The sequence below is a fragment of the Phycodurus eques genome, chromosome 9 (assembly GCF_024500275.1).
Source record: "Phycodurus eques isolate BA_2022a chromosome 9, UOR_Pequ_1.1, whole genome shotgun sequence".
In the NCBI taxonomy this organism is placed as follows: Eukaryota; Metazoa; Chordata; class Actinopteri; order Syngnathiformes; family Syngnathidae; genus Phycodurus; species Phycodurus eques.
In genome coordinates, this window is record NC_084533.1 from 12,820,352 (window position 1) to 12,847,841 (window position 27,490).

At 40.3% G+C, this 27,490-nt stretch overlaps 2 protein-coding genes across 5 annotated transcripts in view; both read left to right on the forward strand.

Moving 5' to 3' along the window:
• The window catches only part of kdm3b (lysine (K)-specific demethylase 3B), a 30,381-nt gene extending 21,916 nt beyond the window's left edge, over positions 1–8,465 (forward strand). The window contains exons 21-26 of one of the 4 annotated variants that reach the window (XM_061685264.1): positions 116–235; positions 1,105–1,128; positions 3,969–4,108; positions 4,220–4,396; positions 4,511–4,645; positions 7,275–8,464. In XM_061685264.1, coding sequence (XP_061541248.1) covers positions 116–235; positions 1,105–1,128; positions 3,969–4,108; positions 4,220–4,396; positions 4,511–4,645; positions 7,275–7,355 — 677 coding nt within the window. In that variant the 3' untranslated portion in view covers positions 7,356–8,464. Of the gene's footprint in view, positions 1–115; positions 236–1,104; positions 1,129–3,968; positions 4,109–4,219; positions 4,397–4,510; positions 4,646–7,274 lie in introns of all 4 variants that reach the window. The other 3 variants (XM_061685260.1, XM_061685262.1, XM_061685263.1) reach the window with 3 other exon arrangements.
• A 3,689-nt stretch (positions 8,466–12,154) lies between these two features.
• reep2 (receptor accessory protein 2) lies at positions 12,155–27,240 on the forward strand. The gene is made up of 8 exons (XM_061685639.1): positions 12,155–12,407; positions 14,795–14,867; positions 16,449–16,525; positions 16,735–16,855; positions 16,954–17,067; positions 22,670–22,850; positions 24,768–24,931; positions 25,411–27,240. Exons 1-8 carry the CDS (start codon positions 12,376–12,378, stop codon positions 25,477–25,479), a joined length of 831 nt encoding a protein of 276 aa, XP_061541623.1. The 5' UTR covers positions 12,155–12,375; the 3' UTR covers positions 25,480–27,240.
• Positions 27,241–27,490: the final 250 nt, after the last annotated feature.

Below are 27,490 nucleotides of genomic sequence, written 5' to 3' on the forward strand. Positions count from 1 at the left end.
AACTGCAAGCGAGTGAATCCGCGGGTGCTGAACTGCGAGTGTGCGGGGGTCCACTGTGTTGCATTTTTGTTTTCTGTTTCTCTGACCGTCTCTTACAAGATTGTTGTTTTTTCAGGACTGATCTCGACAGAAGACAGGAAGGTGGGCACCACCAACCTTCATCTTGATGTGTCAGATGCAGTCAATGTCATGGTTTATGTTGGAATACCTCTTGGAGAAGGAGACCTAGAGAAAGGTCAGAGGACTTGCACACTCAACAACACCCCCTTTCTTCCTTCATTATAGTTCAGAAATGACACTTCAATTGGTACCCACAATTGGTACCCACTCATCAGATAGCATACACCACTTTTTTGTGTCAATTTTGATGTTTTCATTTGAAAACAAATTCTCAACTCATACGTGCTATAATACCACCATCATTTTCTTAGAATTGTTCATTAATGCCCATTTCCCACCATAAGATATACCAGAAACGTATTGAGCTCCATTTTTAAATATTAAGCTGCCATAGGATTGGCTAGACTCATTAGTTCCCCCTGAATCTTAATTCTTCATCTTACCAAGACATTGTGATGATTCTATGCTTCCAACTTTGTGGTTTGAGGAAGGCCACATTCTGTGAAAGTATGACTGTGCCCAAGCGTGCAAATCTCTGACCTCAACCCTGCCTTTGGGATGAACTAGAACTTGCCCTTTCAGGTCCAGCTTTAAAGACCTCTGACCCCACAAATGGGTTCTGTGATAACAAACAACTAAAATTCACACAACAACACTTGTGCAGTCTTCCCTTAAGCCTTTTTTTTTAGTTCAAAGCTTTAGAGGATCCAGGATCTGCTAATCCAAATTTTTTTAATATATATTGCTTGAGATGGATAACAATAATTTGAGCCATGTCAATTCAGTTGGTGGTGAGTTGGAGCTGAATTGGCGGTAGACAACAATAAATAATATTCTCAGGTTGACTAAGAGCCAAAGCATCCATTATTCCTTGTCACTGTTGTTTATTGCCACACCTGCTCATCATTGGCTTACAAAGGACCCGTAAAAGAAAATTCAGTGGGTATCTGTCCTTTTCATTTTGGCAACATTTCTCCTTCACAGAGGCAGATATCAATGGACGCAAAGGTGTGTAGACTTTCAGTTGTATCACTTGAGTAGCATGCATTTCTTCCTGACTAACTCCCACTCTTGACTCTTCCACTCTTCACTCTGTAACAGGGCTGGCCGATATGGCCTTAAAATAAAATCTAAGATTTCTTTCTCAAAATCTGATTTTGATTTTAATAAATTTTTCACCTTCGCTTATAGAAAAACAAATGATGACATTTAAAAGCAACAACAACAAAACTCTGGGATTTGCTTTATATCTATTTACATATATTTCTCTAGCAATTTTTTTTCCTGCATTCACTTGGATCAACTTAGACAGAAATAATACATAAATAAAATCAATTTTCTTTACAGATAATGTAAAAATTAATGTTTCCTCTTGAGAAACTGTCCCTTTTGTCAAAATGTAAACAGGATCGTTAATAAATAAATACTTTATATGTTCATCAATTTAACATAAAAATAGCCGTTATACGGACCAGCCGAGCCATACTGTTAATCTTTTTGTTGATCACACTTGTTTGGTCACACTCTTACATACAGGTATATTTATGGCTTGGAAGCACATACTGTGGCTGAAATAAGTATTTAACACATAACCATTTTTCTCACTAAATATACTTCCAAAAGTGCTATTGACCTGAAAATTTCACCAGATTTTAGGAACAACCCAAGTAATCCATACATACAAAGAAAATAGAACAAATAAGATCAGAAAATAAGTTGTGAAATGACACAGGTAAAAAGTATTGAACGTGCCAACTGGTATTTATTTAATACCTTGTACAAAAGCCTTTGTTTGCAATGACAGCTTCAAGACGCCTCCGATACACTTTTCACCTGTGTCATTTCACAATATTGCACAACTTATTTTATGATCTTATTTGTTGTACTTTCTATATATGTATGGATTACTTGGGTTGTTCCCAACACCTGGTAAAATTTTAATGTCAATAGCACCTTTGGAAATATATTTAATGAGAAAGAAAATGGCGTATGACGTATTAAATACTTATTTCAGCCGCTGTACCTCAGGTCAAAAGTTTGACATTTTGATAAATCACTGCTTTTGCAACATATAAATGGGCTCCATGTCTTGCCTTCCACTGCGCTCCTTTTTTGTTATCCAAAAAACTGAAAATGATTCCGCTTATGTTGTCTGTTTTGTAGCAAGAATAAGTCTAGTCGATTTTTAAAAAAATAGTCGCTAGTGGAATTGTAAAAGTTGCTAAGTTGGCAACACTGACTTATTTTGTAAACTATAGCGCCACTGTGTTTGCAGCAGTGTTGTTTGTGGAAGCAGTGCATGTCAGCGGGGACACACTTAAATCTACAGAAGCTGTTAAAGAATGTTTATTTTATTCAATTAAAAAAACATCCTGACAAACTTTATTTGCCTGCTCTGCAATTATCTTTGCGTAAGGGGTAGAGTCTAAAATGGTTTCCTTGAATCTCTTCTGTATTTATATGAACATAATCTTTATTAGTACCGCAAATGAATAATTATCATTGAAAACTCTCCCTGTAGAAGTCACGTTCTTCTTTATCAATGCCAGAACCTCCTTGACCACACTCACCCACCCTCCAGCAAAAATGTTGCTTACACTTCTTTGCAGCTGCAATATGTCCAGTTTCTGTGAACTTGGTGTGCTCTTTGGGAGAAATGTTTGAAGGGCATCTAGAGCTGGCAGGTGTCGCCTCTCTCCTATTCCAGTCTTTAGTTGACATGCAGATAAACTGTCTGCTTTCGCCTTTTCCTATTTTGCATTGGAGAATGGCAGTTTACAAAATACATTCACAAGAAAGCAAACTCACATGGTGTCACTTGGCACACTGGGGGAAACATATGTACGATCGAAAGATTTAACCTTCATACACGTGCTGGTATGGTCCTCGCATAGAGACTGTATACCAAAGCAAACCCATAAGAAAAAAATATTTTTTTGCTTTTCTGAATCCCTTGTTCACCTATTTTAGAAACGGTTCATGTTGTAGTCTGCTTTTGTCAATGTGCCAGTAAGCGAGATTGTGTAGTGTGTAAACCATTCATGTCTGTGCAAAAGTCCTCATATTGTTACTATTTTACAGTAGCTCTAAATGCCTGACAAATGACGATGAAGCAATGACTCCACAGAAGAGTTACATCTCTTCCTCAGATGCTTGGGGAAACGCCGTATATTTTGGCTTTCTCATAGGCAGCTGCTGTTGGTGCATCTTCAAGCTCATGAAGAGGGTGTTATGTCTCCAACTCTCAATAGTAGTTTTGGCGGCATCGCGGAATTCAGTGGGTGCACAGCCGTATGTACAGACAGTACTTTCGTTCATGCCATGATAGCGCCTCAACCTTTTTCTTCCTTGAGCATATCCAGGAGGTTTATCTTCTGGGGCATTCTAATTTTTTTGGGGCGCTTCATCTTTTTGCCAGAAGACTTATGAAGGAGCACAGCGTTTGGGTGGCATCTTGAGGTGTTAAGGAGCACAAACTATGCAGGGATACTGTACTTTACGCAGTGAAACACTTGAACAGTGTAAATTACCTCATGGGGTGATCACATTTTAACCAAGAAAGGCACATACCTACAATATTACAGTACTGTATGCAGTATTGATATTTTTGCTGTATTTATGTTATTCAAGAATTAGTAAATTGTAATATTGTAAATGTATTAGCCATGAAAACTAAATAATTTGGGGGCTTTTTGTAACCTTGCAGAAAATCATAAATAGGCAAATTCGTAAATGCATTAATAAAATTACATCAGGGCAATTTGTGTCTACAAAACAAGACAGAAGAGTACTGATGTATGAAACTCTGCTGATGTCATTGTGTGTCGGTGTTTTGTTTGAACACCCAGAGGTCATGACCACTATTGAGGAGGGAGATGTGGATGAAATGACAAAGAGGAGAGTGTACACACAAAATGAGAAACCCGGAGCTCTCTGGCACATCTACGCTGCCAAGGATGCAGAGAAGATCAGAGAACTGCTGCGCAAGGTTAGCAGCCAGTGGAGACTGTGCTGATTGCACCTCCCTGATAAATCAGTTAAGTTGCAGCATCGGTACCTCTGCAAGCTTTTCAATTGACACGTGTGTTTTACTGCCAAGGTGGGAGAGGAGCAGGGTCAGGAGAACCCTCTCGACCACGACCCCATTCATGATCAGAGCTGGTACTTGGACCAGGTTCTCCGCCGCAGACTCAATGAAGAATATGGTGTCCAGGGCTGGGCCATTGTTCAGTTTTTAGGTGATGCTGTTTTTATCCCTGCTGGAGCTCCACACCAGGTAAAGGCCTGTATATGGAGAGACATGGCAACATGCATCCCTGCCTTCAGTTATTGATATATGCCTGTCTGTTTACCTTTTCAGTTAATATGTTGTTTGTTCTTCTGCTTTCAGGTGCACAACTTGTACAGTTGTATCAAGGTGGCTGAGGACTTTGTGTCTCCAGAGCACGTGAGACATTGCTTCAGATTGACACAGGAGTTCCGACACCTGTCAACCACTCATACGAACCATGAAGACAAGCTTCAGGTAGGTGGGCAAAATACACGCCCTTTTTTTTCGTGCTGACAGTTTAATTGCACCCAGGTATGTGTGCTTTAACACAATCATGCAAAAACTACTCAAGCAATGTTCGCAAAACCATGACATTTTGGTGCCGATTCGGATCACTCATTTGTTTCTTTATACACAAACCTTTGTTGAAATTTATTTGATGCGGTTTGTGTAATCCTGCTAGTACAAACACATTAACACACTCAAAAACACAATTTTTAAAAAAACCTAGTAACATAGGCATAAGTAGGGGGTGTGCAATATGTGCGTTAAATGGTATAAATTTGGCCTATGGTATAGGTTTGGACTACCAATCGCAATAACACTAGTTGATGATGTCATTGTATCTGCCTCAGTGTGAAAATGGCTTAAAGTTTTCCATAAAGAACGGCCTCTTCAGCCTGAGTACTACTTCTCGGGAAATTGAGTTTTGTGTGGGTGGGGGGAACGCTTTTGTGTTGTATCGCCTGTCAGAAATCCGGCTAAAAAAATGCCTTCAAATTTGAGTAAAACAGTATAACTTCATCATTTCTCAACATACTGTATCGCTACAGAAATTCATACACTAATGTAATTGGCCATGCTAAAATCGATTTTGAACTAATTTCTTATGAAGATGCTCATGTAAAGGCTCTTATTAGCATGCATTGACAAAATGTTTGTCCAAATTTCATAATTTTTTTTAAGGGATGGTCTATTATTTTAAAAAGGGAAATAAGGAAGCTAAGCGATACAAATTTGGACGTTAATATATCAACCCATTATGGACTTAAAAATGTCACCATTGTTTGCCACAGTAACAGGAATTTGGTAATAGTTACATTATTTCATTACAAACGCTATTTCTCAGGAACGACTAGATGGATTTAGCTGAAACTTTTTATGCACCTACTTATAAAGCTATTGTGTGCTACTATGAAGTTTCGTGTTACACAATTAATTCTACTGGATGCAATAGATGCCTGAAGTTATAAGACCCCCCGCCCCCACAAATCTAGTCTGTCTTGGAAAATACTCATAAATGGTCGCAAATTCTCATTTGCAATGCAAAGCTATGAATCTTTAAAGCTGTCATCTTGAATAAATAGTACAGTTGTGTATAGATTGCCCTACAATTCATATACACGCATTCAACGTGGACAGATAGCCTCGTAGCTTAGCTCAGTTCATGCTCATTCTTTGGACAAAACTGCAAGACTACACAATCATTTACATTTTACCAACAAGCAAAGCAAACTACATCAGCACAACATTGCTGTTGTTTTTTCCCCCCTTTTTTGTGGGTGAATGGGCCACTTCATTAGGGACAGCGAGGAAGAGGTGAACGCGAATGTGTCAGTCACAGCAGCCCGTGGTTTCGCTCGTTTCGAAGTTCAACTGCAGCAGAAAACTGCAATGATGCACAACTTTTTTATATCAACAGTTGCTATGGGGTTTTAAGAAATACACTAAACGGCGACAATGTCAATGCTCACTGGGAAATGCTCTATTTTCCGACTCGCATCTACGTCCACAGCCACACTCATCATCCGTTTTCTACTAAGGAAAGCCCTTCTTCGACTAACTGAAAAATTTTTGCAAAAAATATCCACAAATCAGATCGTATGGACAGAAATTCCATGGTGTGCTCCAAGTTGACCCACTACAAATTACGTCTTGTTTTAACTTCGTCACTTGCACTACAAAAAACAATGCAAATAGAACATTTGTGAGAAGAGCAGTGTAGACAGTCAAACAAGTCATGTTCTTTCATCATAAATTAATTAATTTATTTGTTACGGAGGATTTTAGAAGCGTTTGAAGTGCATGTTTTTTTAGAAAATTCCCCCAAGAAGCGGCAACTTGTCACTTGCTGCTTCAAGCATCTCTGATCGCAATGTTGGAGGATCTGTCAGCCGTGCATGCATCTATGTCGAACAGTTACCCATCCTTCCTGCTTTCCCGGGTGCTCGAGATACAATTCTTTGCTGTCTGAATGCTCTTGTTAAGTTTTGATTTTTATTTATTTTTTCGGGGGCGGGTTTTTCATAGGATTTGTTGTTGTCGTCGTCACTCTGAGCTTGTCACAGCGAGTCACTCACATGATTTTGTCAGTTTTATGCCAGATACTTGAGCAACCCACCCATTTTCTATCCAGGCTTGGGATAAGCAGTAGCTGGGCACTGGCTGGGATTCAAACCCATGCCATCTGCATGAAAGGCAGCAGTCTGTACCACGCATCCGGTACCAGTACACTACCTGTGACCCAGGGCAAATAAATCAACTAGAATTCGATTTCTAAAACATGTTTTAACTACAATGTTTTATGTAAAATTTAAAAATTAACAACTGTCATAAAGAGAAGCTAACCACTTGTTTTTTTATGAAACTAAAATAAAGTAAAAACGACTTCCCCTTCGAAAATACTTGACAGCCACATTATCGGAGCGGTAACAGGAGTGTTTGCAATGTGATACTGTCCCCTAGTGGGGTTTATAAGTAATGTGGAATTTGTCAGAACCAAACCAGCTAATACAAAATGCACATTATATAATTGTATATATGGCACATATGACAGTGATTATGTATGCAGGCAGGTAACTAATGCTGTCTTTTTTTTATGTAGGTGAAAAACATCATTTATCATGCAGTGAAGGACGCAGTCGGCACACTAAAGGCGCATGACCCAAAACTAGCCCGCCCGTAGCCGCTGACCTCTTTGCCGTGACGACTAGCCTCCCAAGACCACTTCACTCCACCACATAAGACCTTGACATGACACACACCCACTATCAAACTACAGAGTACAGACATCAAGTGTAGTTTTTCAAGGGCAGTGACAGTTTGTATATGGTGGAATAGAACGTCAAATTTGGTGGAGGGGTTAGACCTGTTTTTTTGTGCTTGTTGGAGCGCCAATGAAGGAAGTCCTTAATCGCTGTCTCACAGTAAGTGCAAACTTGTCTGTTTTTTTTTTTTTTTTTTTTTTTTTTTTTTTTTTGATTAACTTTGTATTTAAGGTCAATGTGTTTGTTTTTGTTGTTTCCATTGTATATGTACAATGTGTGAGCAAGGGAGGTAAAAGCTGACGTGCCTTCGGAGCAGATGTTCAGCGACCATATAAGAAACTGATATGTGCGTTCCAGACTCATGTTTCTATTTTAATGACAATGTATTTCAATAGATGCAAGGTTAACCTGTTTTTGTAGATTTTTGTTGTTGTTCTTGCAGTTTTCAAACTGGGTGCTTCTACCCTCAGTGGCTGAAAATGGATTTGTGAAGCAGCCAGTGAAGGAAGCAGACCAAAGTTTTGTATTTTTAGTTTATACTTTAAGGAGAATTTTCTTTTATACCCCCCTTTATCATTGCATAGGTAATGATCAGGAGGATTTCATAGAAGAAGCTTTTTTTTTTTTTTGGGTAACTGTTTCCCAGGCTGAATAACTGAAGAGTTCCAACAACATTGTTCTAAAATCACATTTGCAGCTGAACAGAACTACTGGCCATTAGCATTGTATCAATATATATTGATCTTAGCAGTCTGTTTGATTTTTCACAATAAAGTTAAGAGAAGTGTGTGTGTGTGTGTGTGTGTGTGTGTGTGCGTGCGTGTGCGCGCGTGCGTGTGTGTGTTTTCATAAAGCAACTATGTCATTGTCTAATTGCTTGTTTTGTTGATCATCAATAAAATGTATTTGTGAAATATTGAACTAAAGTCGCTACTTGGAGCATTTACCCATTTGAAAGTGTTTTTTTAAGAAATATTTTGGTATTACAGTGGACCTCCACTATACACGGGATAGGGACTGGGCACTACCGGGAATAGCAAAAATCTGGTAACAGTTGATGAACTTTGTTGTTGCATAAAAAATGTCCCCCAAAAATAAAGTTTTAAAAATCTGAAAGAAAAAAAAACCATCAGCAAATAGGTGAATCTTTCATGTCAGAGTGAACAGTACAATTACGATTGTTTTTCAAATCCGTCCCAGGCCTCTTTCATATGTACATAGAGATCAGATGTGTCCGACGCCAGTGCAATATGGACGAGCAAGTAGCCCCCCCCCCCCCAACCTATACGTCATCAAAAGGGAGTCAGTGGCCAAAAGATGTTATACAACTGATAAATTTGCACAAAATCCTTGAAATTGCCACAAATGCGTCTTGACGAGACACCCAAGGGGATGTTATTAGGATTCCCACAAATTTTCAGGGCAGGACACGCCCCACTGCAACCTGATTGGCTCCTGCGTCGCGAGAAGGGCAGACCACGCCGATGCAACGAGATGACCGTCCGAAACGTGTCTCATTTTTACGAAATAAAAACAAGTTTGTTATAGTTAGGTTTAGGGCTAAGGCTTTAAGCGATTTAGGATGGGTTAACATTAGGATTAGCGTGGGTTAAGGGTTAGTGGGAAACGTGAACGCTTTTCCTGTTTGGAAGCAGGAGCGCGTATTCTGCAGAGATAGAACAGCCAATCATAGTGCAGCGGCGCGTGTTCTGGAGCCACTAATAGTGCAACAGGGCGTGTCCTGCCTAGAAACGGGGGGAATCCTAATAACACCGCGAGGGGCTGTATTATAATATAGCTGTAATCTCCCTCACCCAGGACTGCGGGGTGGGCGAGCTAGACGTGCAAGTGCAGCTCATCCGGTCGAAGAGCTTGGATATCAATTATGCATATCAATTATTTATTCGTCGGCTTCTTCATTTACCTTCGCCAGAGTCGCGAAACTTCCTGTCCTCCAGTAGCAGTCGTGTGTAGTTACCTCGTACGTATGTGGTCCACCGTCCAGGACGACATTGTGACTATGCACTTCACTCGCTTTATTTCCATCAACGGTAACAGAAAGTACTCCATGTACTGATAGAGGCTACAATTCACACCCAGCAGCTCCACACGCCTAAATGTCCATTTGCTTTTCCATCTTGTCACAACCAGGTCCAGCCCTTAAAGCAATGATCCACAACATTTCTTGCTTAAAAAAATCATTTTCACCCAAGCCAATACTAGAGATGACACAATCCTGATTGGGCCATTCAGCTCCTCTAACATCTTGTTGTATTTGTCAGTATCTTATTTTTTATATTTAGTGAATGCCCTATTCGTTTCCCATGCTGGCCCGTTTGGTGGCGCATTGGAAATTACAGCACTGAAATGATGCATGTCCTTCAAAACAAAAAAAACAAATAACTAAATGTTGTAGAATCATATAAGGGGCATATCATGCGTTGTCTACATCATATTGATGCAACAGCAGTGTTCTTTTGATGTAATAGAGAATTGGAGCTTGGGGTGGGGTGTGCCAAAAGTTACATACTATGCATTAACAACCCAAACTCAGAGTTGCAGATATTACAAGATGTTTACATCACACAGGTTTCTTATTCTCTGTTTTTGGTGACTTCCTGTTGGTTACGGCACCATTTACAGGCCTGGCATATATACTGCAGTATTTCTGTGTTTCGAGTCACTGATGGTGTAATGATACATTTGCCTGACTTTGGTGTGGGTTCAGTTGCCACTCAGTGACAGTGGTTGTCTGTCTCTATCTGTGCCCTGCAACTGGCTGGTGACCATTTAGGGGTGTAGTCCGCCTTTTGCCCGAAGTCAGCTGGGATAGGCTCCAGAGCCCCGCGACCCTGAACAGGATAAGCGGTATTGAAAATGGATGGATGAATGGATGGATGCTTCTGTGTGGACACACATTTCATGAATAAATTCAATACAATTCAGTCTTTTGGGCCTGTAAAGTTAATTCAGGGATTCATTTTTAAATATATGATACATGTTTGAAGACCATTGCTGAAAACGTACAAAGACTGAGAACAATGTAGTCTTCAATCTGCTATATGCGGAACGTCACAAGATCCAACCCGGAAAAGAGCCTCTTCTGGCTCACAGTATTATTTAAGGCACACTGATAATTTATTCTGGCGGCACGGTGACCGACTGGTTAGCACATCTGCCTCACAGTTCTGCGGACCGGGGTTCAAATTCCGCCCCCGCCTGTTTAGAGTTTGCATGTTCTCCCCATGCCTGCGTGGGTTTTCTCCGGGTACTCCGGTTTCCTCCCACATCCCAAAGACATGCAGGGTAGGTTAATTGAAGACTTTAAATTGCCCGTAGGTGTGAATGTGAGTGTGAATGGTTGTTTGTTTCTACGTGCCCTGTGATTGGCTGGGGAGAAGTTCAGGGTGTACCCCGCCTCTCACCCAAAGATTGCTGGGATAGACTCCAGCACGCCCGCGACCCCAGTGAGGATAAGCGGAACGGTAGGTACATGAATGAATGATAATTGATTCCTGTTTTCACCAATAATTTAGGAAAGAAATCCGTTGCTGTGCATTTTAAGTTTGACCGGAATATTCCACCTTATTCACTTGGACCGATCACTTCTATTCGTATTTTTAAAACATATGTGCTTACTCATTGTCAAACATCCTGCTCTTATGTATTTCCATATTGTGCTGAACTTAGTCTATCTGGACTCAGTCTCCACCTGCTTGCAACTATGTACCTTACATCTAGATGTATTTACTGTGATTTATCTTGTGCCTTGATGTTGTGTACACTATATATATTATATCATGTACTAATACGGTGTATTTGTATAAACCCAAATTCCAGTGAAGTTGGTTATGTTGCGTAAAACGTAAATAAAAACAGAATACAATGATTTGCAAATTATTTTAAACTATATTCAATTGTATACACTACAAAGACAAGATATTGAAATTTCAAACTCATAAACTTTTTTGTTTTTCTTTTGTTGCAAATATTCACTCATTTTGAATTTGATGCCTCCAACACGTTCCAGAAAACCTGGGACAGGGGCATGTTTACCACTGTGTTACATTACTTTTCCTTTTAACAACACTCAGTAAGTGTTTGGGAACTGAGGACACTAATTTTTGAAGCTTTGTAGGTAGAATTCTTTCTTATTCTTGCTTGATGTCCAACTTCAGTTCCTCAACAGTCCGGGGTCTCCACTGTGGCATTTTTCACTTCAGAATGCGGCACACATTTTCAACGGGAGACAGGTCTGGACTGCTGGCAGGCCAGTCTAGCATACTACTTGCACTTTTTTTTTTTTACTACAAAGCCATGCTGTTATAACACGTGCAGACGTGACATTGTCTCACTGAACTCAGTAGGGACATACCTAAAAGCAAAGTTGCTTGGACGGCAGCATATGTGGCTCCAAAACCTGTATGTACCTCTCAGCAGTAATGGATGGAGATATATATAAGCAGATGACAGTTTTACAGTAAATAGATTGTACTTTTAGTAGGCTTAGATGAAATTCAGTATCCCATTTAGTGCTTTATCACTTGGAATGTTGTATAGAAATAGAAATAGAGGGCCCCCAAATCAAAATGTGTTTCTAGTGCCCCATGGAGGTGTTGGGTGGCTGTGTTTGTGCGAGTGAATGGGAGGGGCACCAAAGACATACTTTTGCTTTAAGAAGCACTCACGCTTGCAGCAGCCTCACACGGCGACGCAGACGCAAAGCAGCTTCCAGTCAGAGAGACTGCAGCACATCCTTGGCCGCTGCCCCACCGCACCTGACGGACGGTCGGCCGGCCGGCCGATTCTCTCCCCGTCCCCAGCTTCTTCGCCACAAGCCGCGTCCACGAGCGGTATGGGGGCGCCCGCAGCCCACGAGTAGCGAGTCACCGGTTCAATCTCGAGGCGGAAAAGGCCAGCGACCACAGGTCCAGCAAGATGGTGTCGTGGATGATTTCGAGGATGGTTGTGTGAGTAGAGAGACTGTTTTTTTGATGTTGTTGTTGTGGCCGGCTGAACAACGAGGCTGTCTCCCCTGACAACTGTGATGCAGTGCTCCTACCCAGCCCACGTAGAAAGAAACACTTCAAACTGTCATTCATTTCTGAATTACACTAAAATGACGTCGCTCAATTTAACCGCTAATTAATGAACACGACGCGTTGAAAGCTAGCAGTCGCTGGTAGCTAACAGCTAGTCAGTCACGTTACCAACTGACAGCTTTGGTTGGAGTTGTGAGCACTTTAGCATCTTATTTGGCCCCGAAAACAGTTTAATATGGGACGACTCGCTCCAGCAAACCTATTGCTCACTCAGGAAGGATGGATTTTGGTTCATATGTAACGCTCTCATCGCCACATGGTCACATTAGTTTGTCGAAGGCGAAACGGATGCCCCGCTTGTCAGGACTGCAGCAGAAGCATGTTTTAACACACGGAACACGACAATGTGATGGAAGGACGTTCAAGGCTGACTCAAGCATTTAGGCAGGCCTCTTAATGGACAAGGAATGACTCGACTAAAGTCAGCAGATGTCACTGACTCACTATACTGCTCCATTGCTCCTCACAGCGTTATGTAGCCAAATAAAGGTGCCAGGTTAATCCTTTAAACTCGCAAGGTGTCTGAATATTAGTGCTTTTTCATGAGTCTATAATTATCTTCCTCTGATTGCATAAGCAGAGCTGCAAATGGTTACCGTCTGACAGCATCCATCTGGCCCTTCCGCAGTGCTGCACCAGAGGTGGAAGGCCTCAAGATGGAACACATTGTAATGATGGAGAGGTGGGGCATCTGCTGTATTGAAGTTCTTCAGTGGGTGCACTTACGTCACGCACGTGAAGGATTTCACATGTACTGCGACAGAAGACCTACTTCAAACCCAAGCCAGAGATTCGAAGTGCTGTGAAACAAGAATCTATGTACAGTGTGTATTACATGCATTATACTGTTTGTAAAGAAGGATCAGGACTCACTGGGAGTTAAAATGGAAGAACTGTTTTTAACTTCTGGGAAAACTTTGGAGTCTCTGCAATCCATCCATTCAATCAGATGAACATTTGTGAGACCCAAGAGCCTGGTTCACTATCTCTCGGTTGTGGTCTGGTGTCTAATTCTCCCAAATATCTGGTACTGCTCCAGTGGTTGGGGACCCCTGCAGTAAAGTATTGCTGTATAATATCCACAGTATTAGCTCAGGCACAGCAACAGTGCAAGATAATATATGGCTGGCTAGGCTAGCAAATGCGGCTAAACACAATGTGGAGCCGCAGAGGTGAAAATTTGCTATGTGTCTCGTGTCAACTCATAAATCAGTAATTGTCACCTCCACGGCAGCAAATAAGATGCACAAGTATTGTTGTCATGAAGGAAGGATGAGGAGTAATAAACAGGAGAAAGACAGATAAGCCATTCTAATTGGTCTGTCTGGAACCACATTGTAGCGGACAGCAAAACAGCAGGCAAATAAGTGTCTGGAGAGAAAATAATACACAGCTACACAGGATGCCGTCCGGAACCGGAAGTTAACTAGTACGTCACCTCAGAACAGTGGCCTATAAGTTTAAAGGAATAAGAATATAAAATTAGCTTTATTACTGTAGGCCCACAATGTGGAAATTGCATCATTTCAACAGCAATAGTGGATACGGAAAATACAAAAATAGCATGAAAGAGAAGACATTTGTACAAGAAGTACATTGCACAAAATAGAGACAATTTAGATTTGCGAGATCTGATTACTGTAATCTGATTTAATAGACTTACTTTCTTTATGACGGTTGACTAGAGAATTGGTAAAGGCTAATTAATCCATAGACGCAACTCTATTACGATGGCATATTGAAATTCATATACTTTGATTCTGGCTCCTCATTACAAGGTTGATGCAATAAATAGTACCTGGATTTGCAATGCAAAAGCGTCAATCGTGAGTTAGTGTAATGGGACATACTATTGCGATGATGATGATAATAATATTAATAATAATAAAGCTTGCAGTTTCAGTGGTCATTCTCTGCTGTCATCTCACTGTTTCTGTCTCCTCAAAACTAATCACCACGAGGGTGAGAATGCATGCCAGAAATAAAGCAACACACCCATGGCAGACTTCTTATCTCACTTCCTGACTCCATGCATCATGTTTGTGTGTTTTGATAAACCGCTGCCCATCACATCAGCACAAAGGGGCTGCTAGTATATAGAAAGCTACAGTACGAGATAAAATATGGCTCACCTGCTTTTTAAGCCGAAAGTAATTTGTTTTATGTTTCAGAATAAACATCAGGAGGTTGTGTTCACTTGTGTTTTATCTCCTCTAACTTGAACTTTCTTTTTTTTGTTGTTGTCTCCCCCCCAGCCTGGCCTTTGGGACGCTCTATCCAGCGTATGCGTCATACAAGGCTGTCAAAACGAAGAATGTGAAGGAATATGTGAGTAGCTCCGCTAGTTCCAAATCCAAACGCATCATTTTAGACCACTTTCTGCTGTTCTAGTTTCAGGATGTTTAGCCTCAGGATGCTGTCAACTGTATTTACCTCCACTGATGAGTTCTTAGTGGCTTGTGTTAGCTGGGTTGACCAAAACAACAGGGCAGATTTTTGTCCAGTGGGTGTCGAGCCTGCTAACCAATTTAAGTAATACTAAATGTATTACATTACTAAGCCATTGATAACACAGAGGCGAGGCAAAGTTGCATTTGAAATAAATCAGCTTTATTGTTCATCAGCCATAAGATAAGATGCACCTCATCAAATACAGGTTTCTGTTTCATAAATTCTGCCTTTGCAAAATTAATAACTCCTCAATATTGTCAGAGGGGTGGTAATTTAACAATGTGTTTATTGCTTGGGATATAACTGGATCATACTAACAGATGTTTTTTTTTGTACTTTTGCCCCTTAAGCTGAATAATGTTCTTGTATTTGATCTCATTAGGTGTACAGAGCATATTTCGTAAAGGCAGTAAGTTTTTATGTTGGATAGAAAGTGAAAACAAAGTGAACACACCCATGTTAAAATACAATTATTCTCCTGATAATAGGAACCAGGGTAAAACATTTAAGTTACAGTATATAAATTATATAAATTAAAATCTTTATATTTTCCCCTCACAAATTTGATTTTTCAGTTGTATTGCACAGGTCTTATTTTTAATGTAGTTTTGAAATTATTTTTGAAATATCCTTTATTTATATTTTTCATATATTTTTATGTATGCATAATGCATCACATTTAGATTTTGAAATGCAATTCATTTTTTTATTTTACCATTTCAAACTTTAAAAAAAAAAAAAAAAAAAAAAACATTTTTAACATGGATGTCTTCACTTTTTTAATATCCATTGTACCTATAATGGTAGATTTATAGTTTATTATTAGATGGCCATTTCTGCGAGTTGCCAGCAGTTAAGTGACAACCCTTAGTGCATGTGTGAGTCTTAAACAAGTTCCCCCCCTGCTTGCCTCATCACTGCAAAGGATGACAACAAGGAGGTCCGCCGGGGGGGCGGGGGGGGGGGGGGGGGGGGGGGAAGCATCAGTACACTGGCCCGGCGCCTGGATTCGCACTTGTGAACAATCTCTTCCTTCCTGGTAGGTTACCATAGCAACCCACCTTTCTCTCTGTCTCTACTCGAGCAGACGGCAACAGAAGGAGCGTGTGTGTATGACACCATTTTTAGAACTGTTTTCAATTTCTGTTTGCTCCAGTTTGGTGTAACTGGATTCAACTTTATTATTTTTGAATCATATTTACAGTATGTGTATAGATTTGATAGTTGTTTTAAGATAATTTTGTACGAAAGTCATTCCATTCTGTGCAGTGATGCCCTACATTCCCTTTGTCTCTGGGAGATGAAACCATGCATACTGATGTGCATTGGCATGACTCGCATATTTTGCATTTAGCAAGAGCACATTTTGTCAAATGCCTTGTTTCTTGGCACGATTCCTAAATGCTGTGAGCGTTCAGGTGCTATTATATTTTTTCCTGTGTGTTTCTATGCATTCAGGTGAAGTGGATGATGTACTGGATAGTATTTGCCTTGTTCTCTACGGCAGAGACGGCCACAGACTTGTTCCTATCCTGGTGAGTCAGGAGCCGCTCATGGTCGGTCAGATCATGATCATTCTAGCACGCTTTAAATAAATAAACTCTTATATAATATCAATTGACTCATTCATGAGCCTTCCAGTGCCACCACGTGTGCTGGATATGTTTAACACTACTGTTTCTTTTTTAAAATGAGCTCAAACAGTGATTGAGGCGTCATTTTCCCCCGTTGTTTAATTCTACAGGTTTCCTTTTTACTTTGAGTTGAAGATCGCCTTTGTGATCTGGCTCTTGTCCCCATACACCAAGGGCTCCAGTGTTCTCTATCGCAAGTTTGTCCACCCAACCTTGTCCAACAAGGAAAAGGTAAGACAGTCACTCAGATGGTTTCCTAATTTATCAGATTTTTGTATTTGGCTCAATTGTGTTTTTTGTCTTATCTTAATTTATGTCACATGTTGCAGGAGATTGACGATTATATTGCACAGGCCAAAGACAGGAGTTATGAAACCATGATGAGATTTGGAAAGAGGGGTCTCAACTTGGCTGCTAATGCTGCAGTAACTGCAGCCACCAAGGTGAGGGAGCTTTGCTGTGTATCATGTCTAAGGCCCGGTACACGCAAAGACAATCAGGCTGCTTTTGTCCCGATTCAGCCCCTTCCAGGCCAAGGACGTTAAATGCCAGACTATTTGATGTTTTATAAGATTATCCTTTGGACTGAGGTGCGTTAAGAGTGAATTTGTTCGAAACAGGTTGAGCTGACATTGAACGTGTTAAATATTTAAAACCAAAAATCTTTGTATGTGGAGAAAGCTGACTACTTCTCGAGTCATGATACCGTAAATTGCGAAGTGAAACGGAAGGTAGCCAATCAAAAGTGACCTGACTGATAAACAAGGAAGCGGGAGTAAATTTAAACGTCCGACTAAATGTCGTTTTTTTTCGATAAAACTGGGTCCCCAGATGACACAAATTTCCAAAGCAAGTCTTTTTTTTTTTTTGACGACAACTGTCCCGCCTCTGGTCCCCTCAAAAACATTTTGGTAACATCGGCGCACACCCAGTAGTGTCTACACGCGAGACTTCGAGATCGGTGGTGGAACATACACACGAGGATAAAATTGTTGCAAACTAAATAGTAGGCCTAACACTTCAACATGATAAGTATTATGTGCATTTTTGTTTCATTGGTGCTGTTTTATTTATTTAGTTGGTTGTCAATATTGGAGTTGGAAGTACAGTATGTCATGTGTTTTATTTATTAGTTGGCTATCAACATTACGGCTGAGAGAGTGCCAGGGCACAACATATTTCATTAAATTGGAATGTACATTGTACTTTTATATAAATATGACAATAAACTTGACCTTGGTACCCCACTGTTAATGAATGTAAAACCCACAGTGGTCACAGAAATAACTGATAAAAGTAAAAATACTGTGTATGAAAATTAACCAATGAATATCAGAGATTGCTTTTGAATTGTGGGTCAACAGAATTATTTTAAAAGACAAACTCATGAAACAGGGCTGGACAAAAATAATGGTACCCAGAATTTTGTTTCACAACCTTTTGAGGCAATCACTGCAATCAAACGATTTTTGTATCTTTCACTGAGACTTCTGCACCTCTCAGGGGATATGTTGGCCTACTCTGGAGCAAACCGGAGCAAACTGCTCCAGTTATCTCAGGTTTGAAGGGTGCTTTCTCCAAATGGCATGTTTTAGCTCCTTGCAGAGATGTTCAATAGGATTTAGATCAGGACTCGTAGAAGGCCACTTCAGAATAGTCCCATGTTTGGCTCTTAGCCATTCTTTGGTGTTAGTGTTGTTTCGTTCAGAAGAATTAATCTTTTTAGTGAACGAACTGAACCGAATCAGTTTATGAAATGATTCGTTCTTTTAGCCGCCACACGCCGCCAAGCAAGCAAGTCGGCTGGGAGCAGAAATGGAACTGCTGAGGCGTTCTGTCACTCACTTCTGAATCTTCGGCGAATGACCAATGAGCAGCCAGCGTGCAGGCGGGGGTGGGACTTCATTATATGTACTACATATGGTTTGTGATTCGCCAGCGTTGTCACTCACTCACTTCGGCGAATGACCAATGAGCAACCAGTGTCAGACATCGCCGTGCAAGCGGGGGAGGGACTTAAGTGAACTGAGTGATTCGTTCATTGAAATGATGTACTGAGGAATTGAAGAGTGATTCCTTCAGGTGAGGGGCTTAAGTGAACTGAGTGATTCGTTCAGTCAACTGATGTACCGAGGAACTGAAGAGTATTTCGTTCATGGAACTTATCGTTCGCGGAACTTCTTTGTTTGTGATCCACTAAGGAGCAATGTACTAGTACGATGAGTGATTCGTTTGCGCAAGGAATGGCGGCGTACTATGCAGTGAACGTACTCATGAGTGATTTTAACCGCAAGTCCAGACGTCCTCACGGGGTTAGCTTTCACTAGCAGCCGTTTCTTCAAGCTAACGGCTAATGTTGAGTCAGTCAAGCACATGAAAACTAGCACACATTTAAAATAAATGTAAATTAATAAATGTTTTTACATATAATTCCCTCTGTGTCTCTAATACGATTATTAAAGCTTTTTATTTCATAATATTAATAATAACAACACATTAAACTTCTATAGCGCTTCTGAAGACACTCAAAGCCGCTTTCCACTCATCAGATGACAATAACAGTTAGGTGAGTGAGCAGGAAGCCCGTCTAGTGGTGGCTGGTGTCAGCGACGCTGTCCACCGCGGTGGAATGCAGAAAAGTCATGCCGGCTGGTGAGAGCCTCGCTGGACATAAGTGGACGCGGAAGGATGTTCGGTAGCTGAGCTCGGTGCACGCATGTTCACGAGTCATAACCGAAGCAGAGTGTTCGAGAGCTTGCTGAGAGAGAGATAGATGGGTAGGTGATCATTTAGCCAAAGTTTAATTTTTTTTTTAATAATCTCTCCACCTTTCCTAGTTTACAATACATGACAACAACAACGCATAGTCCTTCGGTGAAAGTGTTGAGTGAACATGAACCTCAGGGATGGCTCATTAAACGAATGAAGAAGCACTTGAATTTGTGAAAAAGAACTGAATGATTCGGTGAACGAATCTTTTTATTGAACTGATTCGAATGATTCAGTACACTCAAAACTGCCGTTCACATCACTATTGGGTGTTTTTAACAGTTTGTTTTGGGTGATTATCCTGTTGGAAGACCCATGACCTGCGACTCACACCAAGCCTTCTGACACTGGGCAGCACATTTCTCTCTAGAATAGCATGATAGTCTTGCGATTTCATTGTATCACGCAGAGATTCAAGACACCCTGTGCCATTATAGCAAGCAGCCCCAGAACATAACCGAGCCCCCTCCATTGTACACATCTTACAAATTCTATCTGGGTAATCGAACATATGAGCACAACTGTGTGTTTTCTCATTTACTAAATAAAAGTAGGGCTGTGAATTTCAAAATAAGAGCAAGTAAAGAGTAATAATAATAAAAAATATGTGTTCAAATAAAGTGCTTCACAATAATTATTTGACAAAAACTAACAAAATACAGATAATACTTAATGTTTTGGCCGGCACGGTAGACGACTCCTTGGCACTTCTGCCTCACAGTTCTGTGGACCAGGGGTTCAAATCCCGGCGCCGCCTGTGTGGAGTTTGCATGTTCTCCCCGTGCCTGTGTGGGTTTCCTCCCACAGCCCGAAAACATGCGTGGTAGGTTGATTGAAGACTCTAAATTGCCCATAGGTGTGAAGGTGAGTGTGAATGGTTGTTTGTTTCTAGGTGCCCTGCGCTTGGCTGGCGACCAGTTCAGGGTGTACCCTACCTCCCGCCGAAGATAGCTGGGATAGGCTCCAGCAGCCCGTGACCCTAGTGAGGATAAGTGGTAAATAAAATGGATGGACTTCATGTTTTGACCATGGTAGAAGCAAAATCATGCATTGTAAAAATGCATTATACGTAGGTAGAAGGGTTTTCCAGAATTTTGAGGTCAACTTTGGGGGTGTGTATAATACATAGGTGCGCATTATACACGAGAAATTACAGTAATTCAGCCACATTGGAGGGTTTTTGTGTATGGACCGCCTTTTTAAGGGGATGCCACAGCATTTCAGTAGGATTCAGTTAAGGACTGACTAGGCCACTCCAAAGTTTTTCTTTTTTTTTTTTAGTTTTTCTTCAGCCATTCAGAAGTGGTTTTGCTGGTGTGCAAGTTGTATTGACTCCTTGCAGTCATGGATATTATGACCAAATTTCTTCACCTACCACACCAAAAATAGTCAATATCCGCAGTAAATTAGCTTATGATTGCCAGCACTTGCTGAAATTACGACCATCCAGTGACTTTTTCGTAACTACGACGCTTGCGGCGAGACCCAGCGGCTTACGCAGCAGCTGACTCGCGTAGCAGCTCAAGTCGACAGAGGAGCAGCGGGGGCGGCTTGGCCACATGCGGAATCACAATTGTCGCTGTGGGCAAACAGCTAAGGTAAATGCTCACCCCAACGGAACACCACTCCGATGCATCTTGCTCTACAACTTTCACTCACTGGACAATATATTATCTACAAATGGAATTAATATCAAAACACACAATGGCCCTACTTCATTTGCCGGGGAAAGTGCAAGCACATAACCACTAATGACTCTCGTCTCAGCTTGCTCAGCATCAACACTCCTCCTCGCCCTGGCACTCTTTGCTCAGCCACAAATTCCAAATTCTTCCAATAACCATTAACATGAATAATTGTCTGTTATGTTGTTTAAAATAAAAAAGACATGAATATTTGAATTTGTATATTACTCGTTTGACAAGAAAACATTTTGAGTTATCAATACTATAGTATTGATTGCACAATAAAGTACATTAATACATCTCATCGTACTTGTGTATAGTGACAATAAAGGCATTTTTATTCTTCTATACATATGATACAATAATATAATACTATAATTTTAAATGTATATGAATTCTTTTATTGGACCAGTTTGATATAAAATACAGTTATGTACATAAGTAGGGGTTCCCCGCTCCAGCTTTCCATCAGTTTGGGGGTCCTTGGCCTGGAATCCATTGAAGACCCCTGATATAAACTATATAAAAAAAGCAGTTATTGTGCATCCCTAGTTTTTGGGGAGGCTGGAACGGATTAATTGCATTTCCAGTCATTTCAATGGGAAAATATGTTTTGACATACGAGTGTTTTGAGTTAGGAATGTGGTCACGCAATGAACATGTATTGCAAGTATTACAGTACCATGACAAACTACCTTTGCCCCCTTCCTGATTTTCTGCATAAAAAGTTTAACTTTTTGAATTTTTGTCATAGTTATCACAAGTTTCCAATCATAAAGCCAATTTTAATATCTCACAAAGTAAAAATTGCATTTTATTTATTAAGGGGAAAAACATCCAAAGCTGTATAGCCATATGGGAAAAGGTAATTGCCCCCAGAACCTAATAACTGGTTGTCAAAATCAAGCTCTTGCGATACCTGGTGGTGTTATTGTGGAGGAATTTTTGGTCCACTCTTCTTTGCAGAATTGGTTTAATTTGATCATATTGGAGGGTTTTCGAGCATTAACTGACATATCCTAGCATCTCAATTGGTTTTAAGTTTGAAATTTGACTTGGTCTATCCAAAACCTACTTTATAAATGTTTATTATTTAAAAAAAAAAAAGAAGCCATTCAGAGGTGGAATTGTTCATATATTTCCGATCATTGTCCTGCTGCAGAGTACTTAATCTTGAGGGCAAGAACTGATGAGCAGACGTTGGCCTGAAGGATTTTCTGGTAGATACCAGAATTCAGTGTTCCATTAATTTTTCCACAGTGAGTAGTCCAGGTCCTAAAAAAAGAAAAGCAGCCAGACCATCACACTGCCATCATGTTATTTTTATCAAATGTTACTATTTTTACACCAGATGTAAAGGTACACCCTCTTGATGATCTGAAACATTGTGTGATGAATACGCAAACAAAAAAAAAAACTGATCAGGAAGGAGGCAAATATTTTATCCCCAAACTGCATCTAGATATTTATGTATCTAGTTATTGCTATGCACTGTATTTCTCAGATGATTTACTCCCAACATTATAATCCTCAACCATTGTGTTGCTGTCACATACTGTAGCTAATGCGTGTTTTGTTGATTGCTGTGCAGGGCCAGGGTGTGTTGTCAGACAAGTTGCGCAGTTTTAGCATGCAGGACCTGACACTCATCAACACCGAGGATGAGCTGTCTCTGCACTCTTCAGACGGTCGCATGAGACGAGACTCTGTGGACGACATGAGCTCGGGGGCCAGCACGCTTCCCCGGGCCAAGAGCGCCGCTACACGACAGAGTAAGATCACATGTCCGTCACTGCGCAAATATCTGTGTAACTACTTTAGTACTTCTCATTGTGCTGGATGCCACTCACCCCACCAAAAGACTAATTTCAAACTGGGGCAACTTGGGCTTGATGTCATGTGATTTTAATAAGCTGAGCCTGTAGAGCCCCCCCCCATCCCACCCGCAAAAGATTTGTAATTGCCTCTAGAGGCCACAAGATGGGGGGCAAAGCATTAATAATTTTTAAATGAAACTCCTCAACTGACTTCAGCATCCTTTTTTGACACCAAGATGCCACCAAATGGTGCCAAAGCAATACTGACAGGCAAATTTGCAAATGCTGAATCGCAAATATGCGGCGGTTATTGTCTTGGGTGGTCCCAATCCAATGTCTGTTAACGGTCTGTTGTCATAAAATAAAAATGAGTATCTGATTCTATCAGACTTGCTTTAAAATCTCTGATATAAGCACCTTTATACAAACGGTCCGTTGCAGGACAACAGCAGCATCTGCTAACATGCTAAGGAGTAAGTGTGATGTCGGCCATGTGGCAGTGTTTTCCATTTTCGTCCAAAAAAGACATTGGTGTTCTGTTTTCCGCGGTGGCACAGAACCGAGCAAGTTGAAATCGACCAACTTCATTGCGCATTTGAAGCAGCGTCACAATAAACCGCATGTGAATTTTCTCTGTGAAGACCACAGAGGCGAAGACACACACCTCTTGCTCTCTCAAACAACCAATGCTGTGCGAAACACTTGCAAAGCATGGCAAGCTCCCCTGGTACGGGGTAAAAGGTGGGGTGACTAATATCTTATTTAAATATTGAATTGCGCATGTTGAGGCCTCACTACATTATTCCTACCTGCCACGACACTGTCGGTAAAACTATATCACAGATTCATAAACAAGTTCAAGATTGTATTTCCGCACGTGCAGGAATCAAATGCTGTTCCCACAATATACTGACAGTAAAAAAATAACTGAAGTGAATTGAATTGTTATTTTGCACTTTACAAGTATAATTTGTATTTCTTTGATTTATTGAGGTTATTTTTGAGGGCTTAATTTCTTTTTATTTTGTCAATTGTACAATATGCTTATGTTTAAGTTAATCATAGTGGTTATGTTGCAATTTATATTTTTGTTTTTATGGGTTTTATTGAGGTTATTTTCCCACATGTTCTAATTGAATTTTTATTTATTTTATTCAATTGTAGTATATTATTCTTATCTTTAAGGTTAATTGATAATCAATGAATGGGTCAGTTTTTCCTCATACCTACTGTTGCTGACTATTGTTCTCAGTTTGAGTAATATCACTTGATGGAAGCCTTTTGTAACATTCCATACTACAAAATAGGTAAAAGTATGTATGATTCATGCTGATATCGCATTGGATCAATATCGGTATCGGCCAATAATCAAGGCTGCTATATCTGTGTCATATTGGAACTTAAAAAGTTGTATTGGGACACTCCTAATATTTTCTGTTGTGAAGGCTCCAGATAAGCCCATCACACATCACATCAACAGAAGTTTTAATTTAATATAAATACATTTTTAGGTGCGGGTCACATTTTGTTAATGTAAAGTGTTGAATTTCATTTAAGTCACCCTAAAAAGGTTCTTAAAATTCTTAAATGTGACTACTTTATGCCTTACTATTTTGATTATTGTCATCGATCAAATAATTTGTTGGGCCAACATAATAGACTTCAACATTGAGGCACACAGGTAATCCGGTCATTACCTCAGGAGCCTGAAAGTCTTGTTGTGGAGTGTTGCTCCATTTATTTGTGTATTATAAAATCACCACAAAGCTTTGAAACTAGCAAAAATCACAACCAGTTGTTGCATCAGCAGTTTAAAATAGATCAAAGACATAAATACGTTTCTCATTACAGTTTTTCTGTACAAATCCACAGCTCGCTCTATGGCTCACACGTCCCTTGCAGATGAGATATCATCCCAACACAGCTCAGACCAATCAGATGCAAGAACTGAACACTCTGATGAGGATGCAGGAGAAAAGCCCCCCAAGCGGCCCACCACCACCAAGACAACCAAGAAACCTGCTGCAAAGACAGAGGTACACAAAATAAGATAATAATAACAACAATAAAAATAAGATAATAATAACAATAAAGTAGAAAAAAACAAAACACTCAGTCCTCACGCCACTGACACACCTGTAGAATGCGAAGGCGATTCAGTGCGGATGCGCCTCACACAAATTCCTCATGGACCTCATTTTACTAAGACAAGGTCCATGAAGATGTTGGGTCAAATGATGTCATTGTCAAATGATTTGAGCTAGGTTCCTTGTCTCAGGAACATCAGTTTGAGTTGAATCCCGGCTCTGCTTTACCAGTTTTGATGCATACTAGCGCATTCATTGTATTTATTGTCAAGTGAAAATATTAGCCACAGTCTTCGTACAGGGGTTCTCGTGTGAGACTTGCTTTCTCATGCAATCCTGTAGATTGTCCTACAACTTCAACAACTGTTCTTTTTTTCTTTTTCTTTTCTTTGTTCTCCTCTTTCCCATCCCGCTTCTCCCTTGGGAAGGCACAATGCAAGATAGTGAAGAAGGCACCAAAGAAAAAGACCACATCCAGTGCAGAGACACCCCCATGAGGGCCTCTATGTCTGCGGGCATACACTCTCTCCACCCACACCCTGACAGCAACCCCTCCTATGTCTGGTCTCCACATGAACACAAAAACATTAAGCACCAAATGCTGTCTGCATTTAGTTTTTGATGTTTCCCACTCTGTGGTTCTCTTAATTTGTCTCTCTGTGTAGTGAGTGTTCCCAGTGGTTCTTTTAAGCTTTTATTTAAAAGTTATATTCATGTTCTTTTCTCGTTTTAGATGTAGAGTGTGACTGTATTAGATGAGAAAGTAACTTGACCAGTATGTAGACTGACATGCATTAGGCAAGTAGCACAAATTAAATATATGATTCCTACTTCTTCATATTTTTAAAATTGGCCCTGACCTGTGGGCCCCACAGCCAAGAGATTGTCCGCTTTAAGTGAATCTGGCTCAGCGAGCTCAGGTTCACCCTACAGCAATGGCTTCCTTCCTCAAAAACTCCAATTGTGTACTGTAGTTGCAACCTTTTGCTGACTTCATTTTGGAGTTCTGAAGTTGGATGAAGTTATGATCATTTGTCTGCTGGACTTGAATTCAGGAAAATGGCAGAGCGATAGGTCCTGTGTTGAGTTTGCATGCTCCCCCTGTGCTTGTGTGGATTTTCTCCAAGTACTTTGGCTTCCTCCCACATTCCCAAAACATGCCTGTTAGGTGACTTGCAGACAGTAAATTGCCCATAGGTGGTAATGTTAGTGTGAATAGTTGTTTTTCTCTATGTGCCCTACTATTGGCTGGCAAGCAGTTCAGCTTCCACAAAATGTTGCTGGAGTAGTCTCCAGCTCACACATGACTCCAATAAGGACATACACTATAGAAAATAGATAGGTGGAGCCATGCTATTTCCACATATTTCCATTCATATCACTCGAATTGCTCAGCTGTGACTGCTGTTTTGTTATTTTTATTTGGCTCTTTAATGGCAGTTTTTTCTTCTCATCCCCTTTTGTTTTCTATCCGGAGAGAGTGTTGGGACTTGGCTGTGGTATTTCTGGTTCACAGGGCTCCACAGGTGTCCCACCAGGCCGCCGCTCTATTGGGTTCTGTTTTCCTTGGGTGCTGCCTGCTCTAATGGGATTTTAAGCAAGATGCTGAAAGTGTGAAACAAGGTGGAAGCAGTAGGGGGAGACAAAGTCTGCCTCTACCACTGATAATGTAAATAGAAAAACGACTGTAAATATTGCGAGTTTGCTTGCCTTATCTTATTCTCTGGGCTTTCAGCTGTTTTCTTATCCAGCATTTTCAGGTCAATGTCTCGATCAAGTATAGTTTTAAAAGTGGAGGGTCATTTAGTTTCCAATGAAGTTTTTTTTTTTTTTTTTTGGTTGGTTTTTTTTAACTTTGTGTTCAGAGACTTATTCATGTATTACACACAAAGACTATTCCAGACACGGCGACTTTTACACTTTGCTTCCCTGTAGAACCAGATTGACTGGAAAGTCTTGATGGCCCAACTGCTGGAATACTTTGAATAACAAAACATTTTTTTTCAAAATATTTATTGTTTACATTCAGTTTATAGTAGTATCGTACACCGACATGTATAGTTGTGCAAATTCTCAAAACTCCATGTGAATCACAAAGGTGTGTGCGTTGGAATGGTATCTTCATGTATCAGTATTAAAACTGCTAATAAAGGAGAATGGACGGACGTGTCATTTAATTTTTTTTATACATCTATTAAATGTAACTGAATTTCTATGTGGAGGTTAATGTTAGTATGATTAAAAATAATCTTCATCCATTTAAATGTCATTAGTCTTTCCTGTATGTTGCTGTGGTTTTAGTCTAACGGGCTCTGTTGTATAGCTTATTACTCTAAACTTGCATGACTAAGAACTTCGATGAGGGGGTCAGGGTTAATTCAGGTTAATTTAACCTACATGAAGTAAATTTTGAATACAGCACTCGCCATCGATATGCTTGCATTTATGTGAAGAAAATAACAAAATTATTGTAAGGTTTCCTTGAATTTTAAAAGGCATCCACTCAAG